Source organism: Myotis lucifugus, unplaced genomic scaffold, assembly GCF_000147115.1.
Source record: "Myotis lucifugus unplaced genomic scaffold, Myoluc2.0 scaffold_262, whole genome shotgun sequence".
In the NCBI taxonomy this organism is placed as follows: domain Eukaryota; kingdom Metazoa; phylum Chordata; class Mammalia; order Chiroptera; family Vespertilionidae; genus Myotis; species Myotis lucifugus.
The window spans coordinates 1,705,257-1,718,038 of NW_005871310.1; the positions used below are offsets into that span (position 1 = coordinate 1,705,257).

The following is a 12,782-nucleotide window of genomic DNA, read 5'->3' on the forward strand; positions in this document are numbered from 1 at the left end:
TGGGAGTAATCGCTCAAAGACTGTGGGAGCCGGGAAGAGAAAGTGGGAGGAAAGCAGACCCAGCGACAGAAGAGCAGGTCGGGGCGCATGGGCAGGTAAGATATCGTGCGACCACGGACATGGTCATTGTGAAGACTGTGGCAAGACGGGAAATGTTTGTAACGTACTGTTACACAGAAGTGCAGAACACACCATGCTACACGTACAGAAACAACTATGGGTAAGTATGCATGTGGACAGGGACCAAGAGGGACTCAGAAAGTGAAAACAGTTGTGCTGGCGAGGCAGGAATGTAGATACGTTTCAGTCTCCTTACACGGTGCTATGATAAATGTATGGACATAAAATAAAAACCAAATGAGAACCAAAGGCCGGTAGGGGTGGGGTGATTCCATCCCTCCTGGCTCCCCTAAAGCTTGCCTTTGCTGAGAGCGCTATGGAGAGGAAGGAGGCAGCTGGTTTGTATGCTGAAGCTCAGAGAAACCCAAGGATTTCCAAGGTGTGGGTCTGGGCCTAGTTGAACGTGGCCGGGAGGCCCGAAAGCTGCTGGGGCACATGCCTGTGCAGGAGACAGACACCAAGACGTGGATGGCGATGTTCTTGAAATACAGAAAAACCAGAAACAACCAAGTATCCACGAGCAGTGGGACAGATAAATAAACCATGGCACAGCCATACAATGAAATGCTTCTTGGAACGTAACGTTAAACCAGAAAAGCAAGTTGCAGAATGATACCACACCATGTCAGCGTTTAAGTATGCTTCTAAAACACACCCAGCAGGCTATCTATTATTCATGGACTCACATATATGCTGTTAAGTATGAAAACATATTATGAAGATAACACATTAAAGCTACGGTAGAGCTGCCCCCAGTGGGGGGGGGGGCGGGTGCGGAAGGAGAAGGCACGCAGAGGAGTGAAAGGAAGCCACCCCTGTCTGGGTCAACACTCCCATTTGTTTACATTTGAAATACCTGAAGCCAAAATGTCAATCCCAGGCGGTGCTTGTTACATTATTCTTTGTCCTTTCCTGCTTCTTCATGTGCTCACAATAAAGCAAGACAAACAGAACAGAGCACAGAAGCTGCTTACTAGGTCCCAAGGCAGCCCCCAGCCTCTGCCCACGGGGCCAGCTCCCCCTGCTCCCCGGGTCCATGGCCAGATCCCCCGGGTCCCTGGGCCCAGCTCCCCCGGGTCCGTGGCTCCCCCCACGGTCCATGGGCAGCTCCGGATAACGGGCACCAGCCTCTGCACACGGAGCCCTCTGCACACGGAGCTCTGTCTACAAAACACACCAGCGCTGGCCCCTCACCCTCCACTGGCTGAAAATTACAGTCTCCAAATGCTTCGCTTCTATAAAAAATAGATAGATTCTGCCTCAAATCTGTATTTTGAAGGGGATAGGGAAGAGGGCAAAGGGCGGGGAAGAGAGGAGAAAGGGGGGACATGGAAGAGGAAGGAGGGGAAAGGAAAGAGAAGGAAGAGCAGAAGAACAAGCAGGCAGCAGAGAAACGGAAGATAAACAGGTGCTGGGAGAGCGAAGGGCCTCACACACGGCCTCCCCGCCAGGCCTAAAGCGTCTGCTCCCTGGTGGCAGGGCCAGGGTCCCCTCTCGGCCCCAGCTGCCTTCCCCAGAGGCTGGGGGCGGGAGAGGGGCGAGGAACAAAACCAGCCGGGGCCCTGGCCCAGGAGGGAAGGGGCCCTAAGCCTCCCTGAAAGAGCACGGTGTTCCCTGGCAGCCGGGATTAGACACCTGCTAATGGGATTTGCCTTTTCCGAGTGTGTCTAAACCCTTTCCTTAGAAAGGCCTTTTAAACAGCTTACAGGGCAGCAAAGCCCGCAGCTTGCAAATGCGCTGGGAGTCAGGAGGCCCTCCAACTCAGGCCAACCCAGCTACTCCCCTAGAATAAAGGATATGGATATGGATGGAGGCCAAATGCCAGGGCCGTGCTGAACTCAGGTGGCCGGCTGAAGGCTGCTGGTTAACAGTGCGGGCTCAGTCCAGAGCTCTGAGGGAGCCAGTGACCTGAGCGCCAGCAGCAGCAGGCCCTGTGCCTGGCCACCCTGGTGAGCCGCGGCAGGCCCCGCTGCTCTGTGAAAGGGGGACTTGAGGGCGATGGTCTCAAGATGTAGACTCTCCCAGCACACCTGCGTGGACGCCTCAACAAACCTGGCACCGATGAAGGCCTCCTTCAGCACGCCGGGGACACTGGGGATCCAGGCACGCTCCAAGCCTGGTGCCCGAGATGCTGAGGGCGTCAGAGTTCTATTGGCATTAGCCATTTTCATCGGGCCTGTTGGGACAGCACAGGGATGCTCTGCCCTCAAGTACCTCCATACACAAGGGACTGTCAGATCAGGTCACTGGCCTGCGGTAAGGCACAGAGACAGGCCCGGTGGAGGTGGCTCACCTTGGGCGGTGGTGGGGAATGTACCTGGCACGGCTCTGTGAAAGCGCCCTCATCAAAGGCCTCAGGAGGAGACAGGACGTGCAGTGAGAGCCCAGAACAGTCAGAGAGGGAGGGGGGGCGCTCCCACAGACAGCCCTGTAGGAGGTGCTGAAGACCAGACACTCAAAACAGCAAGACCCTCCGCTGACTCGTGTGCGTGTGTGTGTGTGTGTGTGTGTGTGTGTGTGTGTGTGATTTTTAAAAATATATTTTTTTATTGATTTCGGAGAGGAAGGGAGAGGGAGAGATAGAAACATCAATGATGAGAGAGAATCATTGTTCAGCTGCTTCCTGTATGCCCCATTCTGGGGATGGAGCCCAAAACCCGGGCATGTGCCCCGACTGGGAATCGAACCCTGACCTCCTGGTTCATAGGTCATGCTCAACCACTGAGCCACGGCAGCCGGACAGTGTGTGGGATTTTGTAATATAATAATAAATACATGTTTGGTCTTCATCCCGTTTCTGGCACAGAGCTCCCCAAACCCTTATAATTTCCTGCGTGATAAGGGGTGATCAGGGCATCTTTTGTTCTAATATTTGGTCTTAGTCCCAAATCCTAAGACCCCTGGAATCTGGGAGTGGTCAGTGTCCTTTTGTATGTTAATGAGATGACTAGGGGCGGGCCCCTAAATAGCTTCAGAATGGAAGCTGGTCACCAGAAAGGCATGATTAGAAGCCTAGAACATTCAGCTCCACTCCCCCCTTCAAATTCCCCCACCCTCCCAGCACCCACAGGTTCACTCTGTTGGAGAGGGAGAAGAGCTAGAGGTTGAACTCATGACCAAGGGCCAGTGATTTAGCCAATCATGCCCATATAATGAAACCTCCAGAAAGCCCGCAGTGACGGGTGCAGAGAGCTTCCAGGCTGGCGTGGCTCCATGGAGGCTGGCTGGGAGGGTGGCCTGCTTAGAGAGGGCATAGAAACTCCACCCCCTTCCCAGGAGCCTTGCCCAGTGCATCTCTTACATTGGTTGTTCCTGAGTGGTATCCTTTATAATAAACCAGTAATAACAGTAAGTAAAATGTTTTCCAGAATCCTGTGAGCTGTTCTAGCCAATTACTGACGCAGAGGACGGGCCACAGGAACGCTGGTTTACAGCCCGTCAGTCAAAAGGACTGGGACTTGCAACTGGCATCTGAAGAGTGGGGGAGGCAGGTGGCCCTGTGGGGTCTGATCCAAACTCCAGGGACCTGGTGTCTGAATTGCATTGGATTGAACTGTATGTGTGTGACACAGGTGTCAAAGAACCGGTTGGCGTGTGGAAAAACTACACATTTGGTGTCGGAAGTATTGTGAGTGAAAACAGCTTGGACTATACACACATACCTATAAACACACCAGTGGAATGACTCTGGAAGTTGTAACCACGGTCATACAAAGCTCAGGAAATTCAGAGTTCAATAAAGAACAATTTTTAGTTTTGTGGTGCTATGAAGAGTATGAAAGAATACACAACTCCTTCAAGTTCAAAGGTATTTAGAGCTAGGCTGGAGGCATTTAAATATCCTCAGAGGTAAAGAAAAGCAAAATTCAATTGCGGGATCATGCAGCCTAGGGCAGAGTTGCTGATTTCTAAGACTAGAGAGAAGAATTCAGGAAGGATCCCAAACCAGGGACTCAAACTACAAGGGCTATGAAGGTGAGGACCGTCCTATTTGGAGAGCAAAGACCAGCACTGTGACGAGGGCCATCCACATATGCAACCTCAACGAGTGGCGAAGAGACTTCCAAGATGATATCATTTGAAGGATACAATTATCTCCTTTATAAGTGAGCATCTTTCAGACATAGGAAGATCTAGAATTAAGTTTAGAAACGTGAATTAAACCCATGGTATTAATGTTTTTTTTGTGTGTGTCAAGACATCCACATGCCCTGGCCAGTGTGGCTCAGTTGGTTGAGCGTTGTCCTATGCACCGAAAGGTCACTGGTTCGATTCCCAGTCAGGACACATGCCCAGGTTGTGAGTTCAATCCAGGGTGTATGTGGAAGGCAACAGAGTGGATGTTTCTCTCTTTCTCCCTCCCTCTCCTTCTTCCTCTCCCTCTCCCTCTCTCTTAAAAAATAAATAAATAAAAGCCGGTTATTTAAAAAAAAAAAAGAAGAAGGAAAGAAAGACATACATATTTGGTATTTAACTTCTGCATTTGTTTTCATTTAAGCAAGGTGGCCCAATAGAATAACAGGTTGGTCCTGTGATTACAATATTAAAATGTGTTACTGATTCTGGGTTATGATTCTAAGTTAAAACCATACTAACAGTACTGTTCCATTTAGGAGAACTTAAGAATTGCCATATTTGTTAAGTTTAATTTACTTGAGTTAAAGACTTAAGAATTTGGGGACATTTTGTCTTTCAGGTAAGCATTTTTTAAGATTTAAAATTATAAATCAATTTAAAATGTTTAAAGGAGTTTAGCTAAGTTTGCAAGTGGGTCCCATTAACCCTACCCTGTACTCCCAATTCCTTTACTTTGCTCTGTTTTTAACTATAACACTGGCAACTCAACACACTGTACACTTTTCTTCTTTTCTTTTTAAAATATTTTTATTGATTTCAGAGAGGAAGGGCGAGGGAGAGAGAGATAGAAACATCAATGATGAAAGAGAATCACTGATTGGCTGCCTCCTGCACACCCCCTACTGGAGATTGAGCTCACAACCCAAGCATGTGCCCTGACCGGGAATAATAACTGTTTGTGGGAATATAAATTGGTGCAGCCACTCTGGAGAACAGTATGGAGGTTCCTCAAAAACATTAAAGTAGAACTACCATATGATCCAGCATATGGATAAATACTGCTATTTATCTGAAGAAAACAGAACACTAACTCAAAAAAGATATGCACCCCTATGTTCAATACAGCATTATTTATGATAACCAAGATATGAAAACAACCTATGTGTCCGACAACGGATTAATACATAAATAAAAAGATGTAGTGTACACACACACACACACACACACACACACACACACACACTGGAATACCACTCAGCCCTAAAGAAGAAGGAAGTGTTGCCATTTGCAACCATATGGATGGATCGTGAGAGTATTATGCTAAGTCAGAGAGACAAAGACAAATATTATATGATTTCGCTTAGATGTGGAATGTATAAAACAAAGTAAACAATCAAACAACAAAACTCATAAAGAGAACAGACTGGTGGTTATCAGTAGGGAAGGGGGTTGGGGTGGACAAAATGGGTAGAGGGGTTAGTTGTATGGTGACAGAAGGTAACTAGACTTATTGTGGTGATTGCTTTGTACGGTATACAAATATCGAATTATGTTGTATGCCTGAAACTAATATCATGTTATACACCAATTTTACCTCAACTAAAAAAAGAAAGGAAAAAGAAATAGCCCTGGCTGGGTAGCTCAGTTGGTTAGAGCATCGTCCCTATCCACCAAGGTTGTCGGTTCGCTTCCCAGTCAGGGCACATACAAGAATCAACCAATAAATACATAGATAAGTGGAACAACGAATCAATGTTTCTCTCTCTCTCATTCTCCCTTCCTCTCTCTTTCTCAAGGCAATTTTTAAAAATTTACCAAAAAAAAAAGAAAAAGAAAAGAAAGAAGTATCCGTGAACTGGCCTCTGGGATTTCTCTTCCAGTCTAGCTTAAATGTCACTACTGCACTGATCTCTCCTTAATCAAAAATTTCAGCCCTAACCGGTTTGGCTCAGTGGATAGTGTCGGCCTGCGGACTGCAGGGTCCCGGGTTCGATTCCAGTCAAGGGCATGTACCTTGGTTGCGGGCACATCCCTAGTAGGGGGTGTGCAGGAGGCAGCTGATCGATGTTTCTCTCTCATCGATGTTTCTAACTCTCTATCCCTCTCCCTTCCTCTCTGTAAAAACTCAAAAAAATATATTTTTAAAAAAAATTTCAAAAGGCCCAGGCGGTGTGGCTCAGTGGTTGAGCATCAACCCAGGAACTAAGAGGTCACCGGTTCGATTCCTGGTCAGGGCATATGCCTGGGTTGCAGGCTCGATCCCCAGTAGGGGGCATGCAGGAGGCAGCCAATCGATGATTCTCTCTCATGATTGATGTTTCTATCTCTCTCTCCCTCTCCCTTCCTCTCTGAAATCAATAAAAATATATTTTTAGATTTTTTTCAAAAGGCTCTAAAAGTCCAAAGGGTCAAATCCATGGATCTCGGCATAGCGTTCAAAGCTCTATACAATATGGCATCATCAGTCTATTGCCCATTCTCCTTCTAGTACACCATGGGCAACCTGCTCTGGCCATTGCCCTGAAATGTCCCAAACCTCTTATCTAAACCACATACATTCTGTAAGACCCTGCTCCATAGCCACCTCCTCCAGGAAGCTTTCCTGGTTCAACAGTTCCAAGCAAGTCTCCTCTGAACTCGGATTCCTCCATCCTGTGGCCCTTCATTAAATGCCACCTTGATAAGGATGTTGTGTTGCTCTTCTATACTCATATTTCACTGCGCTTTAGTGCATCTCTGGTTTGACAAGGCCAGAGGCAGGCAGATCAAGGTCAGTAGGCCATGTCTGACAGGCTGCTTGCAGGAATGAGTCCCAGAGATCAGTGATCAAGGAGCCATCGGCACAAAACACTGTGCCAAAAACTATAGCCTCGAGGGCAAGGAAGCATGAGGTGGGGAGCTGGGAAAGCAGACAGGTCCCAGCTGAAGAGAGACTAGAACAGATGGCAGAGGAGTGTGGGCCATGGAGCCAGCAGCCGAGGAGCAATGGGGCGGGCCAGGTGCAGGGCTGGGCGGCAGTGCAGGCTCCCTGGCCGGAACGGGGCTCCTCATGAATCCCACATTCTCTCCCTGTGGCGTGGCTGGCCGGTCGCCACTGCCTGGGCACAGAGCCTCTGCAGATCAGCCTTCAGATCCTCAAAGGGGGGCTCCTTGAAGTCAGGGACCACAAATGCACTTCTCATCCCCACACTGCCGGGGCCTTAAGAGACTGTGCGGAATGGACGCGTCTCTGAAAAGTCTCCATTCTCTTCCTCCTCAGTTGTGGTCACCCACTTTCTGGCTGTCTCGGCCACACCTAACAACCGAGGCTCCTCCATCTGTAATATCTGCATGTCGACTGCTGGAGCATCCGAAAGGAGAGTTCCCTTCTCTGCTTTCTGAAGGCAGACAGAAAATAGCCTATTTCATTTTTTAATCTACTTAAATATTTGTGTGTCCTGCCAACGGCCCACAGAAGGGCACTCTCCAGCCTTAGTGGTGTGTCCAAAACTCGTGTTGGATTCTTTTTTTTTTTTAATTGATTTCAGAGAGGAAGGGAGAGGGAGAGAGAGAGAGAGAAAAACAACAATGATGAGAGAGAATCATTGATCAGCTGCCTCCTGCACGCCTCCTATTGGGGATCAAACCCAGGACCTTTCCAGTCTGCAGGCCGACGCTCTATCCACTGAGCCAAACCGGCTAGGGCTCGTGTTGGATTCTTGAAGAGCTCATGATCTCTCTTATGAGATTGCTCTTCTGTGCCTATGCACCCCCCACCCACACACCCCAAAGGGTCCTCAGCAGCATCTCACAGAGCACGGGGAGGGCAGACTGCCAGCCGCAAACAGGCTGTGCATTACATATAGACCATCCTTAGGTACCGTCTTCACTTCCGGTGACCCGACGGCCTTGGCACTGACCACCAGGAATGCCTGCGTCATGCTGGACCCCAGGCCTAGGAAAGGGCAACTGAACTCCCGATGGTGGAGAGAGAGATCCTGACCCCTGATGGCTCATGACTGGAAATGTGGGGAGGCCTCCAAGCCGAGCAGAGTGACTCAGAGAGGCCCAGCGCCCAGCTCCACGCTCTGGGGCAGGGCCACTACTGCACTTCTCATCCCCACCCTGCCGGGGCCTTAAGAGACTGTGCGGAATGGAGGCGTCTCTGAAAAGTCTCCATTCCTTCCAGGCTGCCGTACAAAATGGCACTTATTTGATCAACACTTTTTACATCATTGTACTCTCCGCTCTTTGGTAATTTCCCAATGTAAGGCTCATCTCGTCCACTCAAGGGCAGCACTGGGCCACCCTCTGGTTTCTCATTTCCCACTGAGCTCAGTCCCAGTGGCTAGCTGGAGCTTGAGAAATAGGATCCTATGCGTTTAAATCTACTCCATCTTTTTTTCCAAAAGGGATCTGAGGTGTCTTAAAAATTGCATGATATAATCTAATAAAAACAGATGAAAATATCCCCCTGAAGGGAACACAAGAAAGGAGAGGAAACGAAGCCAGGGTCAAGGACACGCACAGAAACGGTCAGTTTTGCAAAATCACTGAAGTGGTTACAAATATAGCTCTGGGTTTTCTAGGGGCTGAAGCAAAGAAAGAATCATGGTCCGTAATGAAATTCCAGGTATGCAAATATGAAAGAAATAACCAAAAAACCAGAAACCCACCAACTGCTCAAGAGAAGCTCAGTCTTTGCTGGGTGCTCTGGGATAATTTCCTGGGCATAAATTCCTACAAGTGGGATTTTTAAATGAAAGGCCTTATAGATTTTTTAAAGGCCTCTGATGTGTACTGCCAATTGCTCTCTTGAAAGGTTGTCCTATTTACAGTCCCAGCAGTCTGCTCTCTTCCCTACACTGGGGATCTTTTTTTTTTTTTGGTGGTGGTGGTGGTGGTGGGAATTCTTTGCAAATGTGATATATACAAATTCAGTGTTTTCATACGTAATTCATGAAAGTAAATTATGCTGAATATTTTTGATATCCATTCTGACACTATACATAGGACAAATTGCCTACCTTGTATCTTTATTGTCTAAATTGTCTTTCTTTTAATCCTCACCCAAGGATATTTTTTCCATTGATTTTTGTGTTTTTTTATTTTTTTTTAGAGAGTGGAAGGGAGGGAGGAGGGGGAGAGAGAGAGAGAGAGATAAAGAGAGAGAGGAAGAGAGAGAGAGAGAAACATCAATGTGAGAGAGAGACATCAATTGGTTGCCTCCTGCATGTTCCCAACTGGGGGTGGGGGTCGAACCTACAACCGAGGTATGTGCTCTTGACGGGAAATCGAACCCTTGACCCTTTCGCCTGCAGGCTTATGCTCTAACCACTGAGCAACTGGCCAGGGCTATATTGTCTTTTCTCTCTCTTTCGGACTGGTATCTGGAAAGAGCTCTTTTTCTATGAAGGATATTGACTCTTTGCCAGCATGTTATTAATATTGTTGGTTGGCTTTGTTTAAGCTTTTTTAAAAAACATGTTTTTATTGATTTCAGAGAGGAAGGGAGAGGGAGAGAGAGACAGAAACATCAATGATGAGAGAGAATCATTGATTGGCTGCCTCTCGCATGCCCCCCACTGGGGATCGAGCCTGCAACCCCAGGCATGTGCTGTTGGCCAGAATCGAACCTGGGACCCTTTGGTCTGTAGGCCGACGCTCTATCCACTGAGCCAAACCAGCCAGGGCTGTTTAAGGTTTTTGACACCCAACAGTTTATCTTTTTTAGGTTGTAAAATCTAATTTTCCCTTTTTTTCCTGAGATGGTCAGTTACATACTTATTAAGTGCCAACTCTGTGCCAAACATTGAAACTTCCAAATTTTACTGATAAAAGAGGTTAAGTAACTTGCTCAAAGTCATTCAGCAAGCATTTGTTGAATGAATGAATGAATGAATGAATGAATGAATGAATGGAGAGATGAAGTTTTACTGATCCCCAGGAAGTAGCAATTCCACCCTCTGCTGCCCACCCAAGCGCACCTGAGCTTTCAGTGTCTCTGCAAGCAGAGTGCGGGGAGGAAACAAGCCTGTGGCGTCTCCTTTAAGGTCCCCAAGCAACTCGGTGCTTTTCCTTCTACACCAGTGAACAAAGTCATGTCACTCGACTTCTCTTTGGAAAGGGAACTGCTCTCATCTTTTTTATTAATAGGAGGTATGAGCCCCCAACATTCTCAAAAAATTAATAGACGTAGCTCTGGCCGGTTGACTCAGTTGGTTGGAGCATCGTCTCATGTACCCAAAGGTTTCGAGTTTCATTCCCAATCAGGGCACATGCCTAAGCTGCGGGTTCAATCCCTGGTGGGGGCGCATGCGGAGGGCAACTGATTGATCTTCTCTCTCACATCCATGTCTCCCTCTTTCTCTCTCTTTCCCTGTCTCTCTAAAATTAATAAATATATCCTTGGGTGAAGATTTAAAAAAATTAATAGACCTAGACTATTAATACCCTGGACAGCAGCATCAGCACCACCTGGGGCTCCCTAAAAATGTGGGCCACCCCAGACCCACTGAATCAGAATCTGCACGTTCCCAAGATCCCCAGGCAATTCTTATGCACATGTGAAATTGAGAAGCACCGATTTAAAATAAAGTATTTTTTGAAACTTTAGCTCCAAACAAAGCCATACATGCTTACTGTAAATGGTGAAGAAAAAGATTAAAGGATCAGATGAGTTCCCCCATAAGCTGTGGGATTTGGAGGAACATCTTAATTTTTTCCCACTCCCCATGTAACACAAGGGGCACTGAGAACGCAAACATTCGCTGTACCCACCAAGGGTCGACCAGGCTCTGGCACTGCTGATACAAAGAGAATGAGTTTAACTCTTCACAGGCTAGTTAAGTGCTTTGCCAAGAAAACACCTGGCCGTGTGCAGGCTGGATGGAGGTATTCCCATAGTAAAGAACAAGAACCCCGTTTGCCTCACGAATGATCATTGTTTCTGAAAAATATGATCAATACTCCAAGTCCTCGTTTGCTACACTCTCAGGAAACCAACTGTCTCACCTAAAAGTAATACCCACGCAGCCCTCACCATTACGCTACAGGAATCATGGGAAGTGCTTTATATACATTCTCCTGTAAGTGTTCCCAGCAAGTCCTGTGGCAGCGATGTAGCACCCCCGTTTCGCAGATGAGGAAACTGAGGCTCAAAGCATCTGAGTGATGGAACCAGACTACTCTCAGGTCTGTTTGAGAGTAAAACCCACGGGATGGGGTTTTGGCCAAGTCGCTGGGGAGCTGGTGAGGGGGAGGAGTAGCTGCCTCCCCTGTGAAAATACTTTGCTTAAAAAACAGTATAACCCACATAATGTAAAATTCACCACATGTCATTTTGAAGATGGTAAAGCAAGTGAACATTCGTGGAAATGAAAAGGTTCTTTTCCCTCTGAAAGGAAAGCCAAAGACGTGGTGAGCCCGGATGGGCAGGTTTCCAAGAAGCGCCGTGGTGTGGGAATGCCTACCTTGGATCCCATACAGCCGGTTGAGGCGTGACCGTCGGGCCTCATCGGTGTAGGGGACAGCGAGCCAGGGCATCTCACTGAAGTACTGTTTGAATGAGTCCTCTGACCTACAGAGACACACATGGAAACAAGACTCTATTACTCCCGAGTGCACCACCGCTGGGTCCTCCCCACCTTCCACCAAGCCGTGCCCAGGGCTCTGCAGATGCAGAGGCGTCTGATCGCGTTCAGACACAGAGGGGTCATTTCGTCCACTCTGTACGCCGGGAAGCAAATGCCTCCACAGGGCTGGTGGATACAAACCACAACGCCAGGCCATCTCAACAGCTCGCTCCCCTGCACCCCCCTCGTTTAACTCATGCCCAACTTTTCTTTCCTTCTTCAAAGTATATTTTTATTGATTTCAGAGAGGAAGGGAGAGGGAGAGAGAGATCGAAACATCAATAATGAGAGAGAATCATTGATTGGCTGCCCCCTGGATGCCCCACACAGGGGATCGAGCCTGCAACCTGGGCATGTGCCCTGACCGGGAATCGAACCGTGACCTCTTGGTTCATAGGTGGATGCTCAACCACTGAGCCACTGCACCCAGCCCAACTTTTCATGTTCAACACAGATGGGTCTTAACACTTTTTTATAAGAAGCCCAGATGTTCAGACACTGCATTTCCTGTGACATTTCTATTTTGTATAGTAAGAGTGGCGTGTACAGGACCACACTTTTAAGCAATCATAGACACTATGATTCCACACGTAAGAAATTCCAGGAATGACCACTCTAATCAAGCAACAGCCAAAGAAAAACAGATTAGGGGTGCCGTGAAATGGGAGCTTGGGGGTGAGAACTGACCGAGGAGAGGCATGGGAAGTTTTCTGAGTGCTGGAAATGCTCTATTGTAATTGTGATGGTACGCACATTTGTCAGAATGCATTGAACTGTGTACTTAAAATGCCTGCATTTCATTGTATGTCAATTATACTGCAGTGAAGTTGATTTTTTAAAAAGCTTTAAACACGTTATTACTCCACCTGGCATGCTTCAAGCTTGTCCCCACTCACAGGCACTGAGATGGAAGCCAGGGAGCCGGGGGAGGGACCACAGCATGAAACAGCACGGACGTCAAGGCTACCTCAG

The 12,782-nt window shown here is 47.7% G+C and overlaps 1 protein-coding gene across 1 annotated transcript in view; it reads right to left on the reverse strand.

Annotated features, from left to right (window-relative positions):
- The window catches only part of NXN (nucleoredoxin), a 30,135-nt gene that overhangs the window by 12,500 nt on the left and 4,853 nt on the right, over nucleotides 1-12,782 (reverse strand). The window contains exon 5 of the mRNA XM_023762836.1: nucleotides 11,649-11,755. Coding sequence (XP_023618604.1) covers nucleotides 11,649-11,755 — 107 coding nt within the window. The remainder of the gene's footprint in view (nucleotides 1-11,648; nucleotides 11,756-12,782) is intronic.